This window comes from Nestor notabilis, unplaced genomic scaffold (assembly GCF_000696875.1).
Source record: "Nestor notabilis isolate BGI_N333 unplaced genomic scaffold, ASM69687v1 scaffold21909, whole genome shotgun sequence".
In the NCBI taxonomy this organism is placed as follows: Eukaryota; Metazoa; Chordata; class Aves; order Psittaciformes; family Psittacidae; genus Nestor; species Nestor notabilis.
Genome location: NW_009943584.1, coordinates 13,361 through 16,254, shown reverse-complemented (window position 1 = coordinate 16,254; position 2,894 = coordinate 13,361). Strand labels below are relative to the sequence as shown.

At 53.8% G+C, this 2,894-nt stretch overlaps 1 protein-coding gene across 1 annotated transcript in view; it reads right to left on the bottom strand.

Annotated features, from left to right (window-relative positions):
* Positions 1-1,519, bottom strand: part of NKAIN1 (Na+/K+ transporting ATPase interacting 1) — a gene marked incomplete at its 5' end in the record, with an annotated part of 7,739 nt that extends 6,220 nt beyond the window's left edge. The window contains 2 exons of the mRNA XM_010022007.1: positions 1,066-1,146; positions 1,328-1,519. Of these exons, the coding sequence (XP_010020309.1) occupies positions 1,066-1,146; positions 1,328-1,519 (273 nt within the window). The remainder of the gene's footprint in view (positions 1-1,065; positions 1,147-1,327) is intronic.
* Positions 1,520-2,894: the final 1,375 nt, after the last annotated feature.

Genomic DNA, 2,894 nt, shown 5'->3' with positions numbered 1-2,894 from the left:
TGGCACTGCTGGGAATGGTTGGACTGGATGACCTTAAAGGTCTTTTCCAACCCAGTTGATTCCATGATTCCAGCAGCTCTGAGGTGTCAGTGGTTGGCAGCAGCCTCCTTGCTGCAAGGACACTGGGCTGGCACTGGGGTTGGATAAGGCTCAGGGCTCATCCCTGCCTGTACCTTCCCATAGCAGGTTCATGCGAGGCCAAGCTCCTGGGCTCCATCCCAGGACACACAACGGCACATTTGATGCCGATGCCCCTGCCTGCGGATCCAGCAGGGTGCTGCATGGGTTGGGTGGGCTGGGTGAGCACCCACCACATGGAGGATCCCTCCAACCCTCAGGTCTGCAGGGGCTGGGATACCCACTGAGCATCCTTGGTAGGAGATCACCAGTCTGCTGCTGCTGGGGGTGGAAAGGATAGAAAGCAATTGGGGTTTGGTTTCTAAACCCAAAGGATTTGGGTTTAGGTGCCGGGAAGCACGAAGAGGGGGAGTTCTGGCATTGCCGCATCACTGGGAGACTGGGGATTTCCACGGAGAACAGTGGGAGTGAATCCTCCCCGGTGACATCCCCCATGCCTGCTGACTGTATTCCACATTGTAGCTTGCTAGAAGAGCCTCAGATGACCTGGAGCTACATAGGAAGGTGGTTTCATCCATCAAGCCCCCCCAAAAGCCGTTCTCCCCACTGTGAGCAGCCACAGAGTGAGCTGGAACCCATTTCCTGAGCCCTCTGGGATGGCATCATAGAATCACAGAATGGTTTGGGTTGGAAAGGACCTCAAGATCATCTAGTTCCAATCCCCTGCCATGGACAGGGATGCCTCGCACTAAACCGCATCACCCAAGACTCCATCCAACCTGGCCTTGCGCATCCTTGGACCAGAAGCGGGCTGGTGGAGCAGGGCACATCCTCAGCATGGACACCCCAACCACGGGCTGGGGATGCTCAAATCATCTACTGAAGCATCAGCAGCACATGAAGTTCTGCTCTTTTCCATGCACGAGCTGTAATTTAGTAGCTCAGGGAGGGGTGGAGAGACACAGAGAGGAAGAGGAGGAGCGTTACCTGCGACAAGCGTCCGACCTCCAGGTAGAAGCAGATGATGAAGGCGTTCCAGCCGACCCACAGCACCAGCCACACCGCGTACTGCCAGGAAGAGAGGTGCTCAGGGAATGCCCAGTGGACATCCCCTGGTCCATCCCGCCTCCAATCCACTCAATGGATCCGGCTGGATCCGCAGCTTTGGATACAGGACGGGACCTGGGGCTGAGCCATCCCCAGGGGTGATGATGCTGCACCCGGGAACAGCATCTGCGGTGGTACCTACCACCATGAGGTATTTGGATCTGTACTGGATGGTCCCAAAAATGCCCAGGATGACGGCCATGATGTGTAGGAAATTAGCCAGGATGGGGGCCCACTGGTAGCCCAGGAAATCAAAGATCTGCCGCTCCAACGCTGCGACCTGCAAGAGAGCACAGGAAGGGGCAGGTATGAAAGCATCAGTCACCGCAGCATCCTGGGATGCAGGGAGCAAAGAGCAACTGGTAATTAATGGGAATTCCCATGGATAATTAGCTGCAATGGGCTGAAACATCCATGTGATGCTTTGGCTGGTGGTGGGTGAAAGCATGGTGGGGAGAAAGGGGTTACTCGGAATATCTGGAGCTAGAAGGGGAAAACAGGAGATGTCAGCTTGTACCCACCAGCACCCTCCATGCCTGTGTCCCCATTGCTCAAGTCTTGCGCGCTGCTAAAAATCACCCTTTGGGACGGGTTTATCTCTGAGATCAGCCTGTCCAGAGGGAAACCTGTTTGGCTCATGAAGGATGTCCTGGGTATCAGCCCTCCCATTTAACACTGGGGTTTGATTGCTCTTACCATTTATAATCCATAAATAAGGACTTGATGCAGCTTAATGAATCATACAACACACAAAACCAGAGCTGGTGGCTTCTGATGGGATCTGCCTTTACCCCAGCACTTATTTATGGCTCTATTTATACTGGCTCAGGGTCTATTACTCTTAATTACAGGATTAGCTTAAAGTAATGTGGTAGCAAAGGTGAGGTGGGAGGACCGGAGCATTTGTGAGCGGTTTTGAGGTAAGAAATGGAGACTGGATGAGGCTATGGGGTTTTAGGGAGCTTTTAGGGCTCTTCAGGGTGCATCAGATGCTGCAGCCCCTGAGGCCTGAGCTGCAGCAATCTGGGTCTTCAGAGCTTTGCAAACTAAAACCCCTCTTACATTTATCTTTGTGGCAGCCCAACCCCATCTCACTGCTCTTTGAGATGCCCCAGATTCACCCCATAGACCCTCCAGGGGCCCAGGTCCTCCCCGCAGCACTGTGCCTCAGTTTCCTCTCCCAGGGCAGAGCCCTTCATCCTGGCAGAGAAATGAGAGTTTATCCTGTGAATCACAAGAGAAAATGTGCTTTACCTCCCCTGCTGCGCTCACCAGCAGCTCCACACAGTGAGCTGGGTTTAGGGGAGCTCCACCCTGGCGCTCTCTGAAGCTCCCATGGGAAAACAAGGGCCCTGCAGCATCCTTACCCACCCAGCCCAACATAACATGTACTAATTACAGGGGGGCAATAAAGGAGGTGGCAAAAGTCCTTCCCTAAATGTTTGGTGAGGATGAGCCCCAGCTAATGCATCTACGTATGCAACTGCCAGCCCTGCCTCAGCCTCCCCTTACACACAGCATCACACACTTGTTGAACTGGCTTAGTGAGGGCTTTAATGAACACCTATTTCATACAATCATAGAACCACAGGGTGGTCTGGGTTGGATGGGACCTTAAAGCTCATCCAGTTCCAACCCCTGACACGGGCAGGGACACCTTCCACTAGAGCAGGTTGCTCCAAGCACCTGTGTCCAACCTGGCCTTGCAC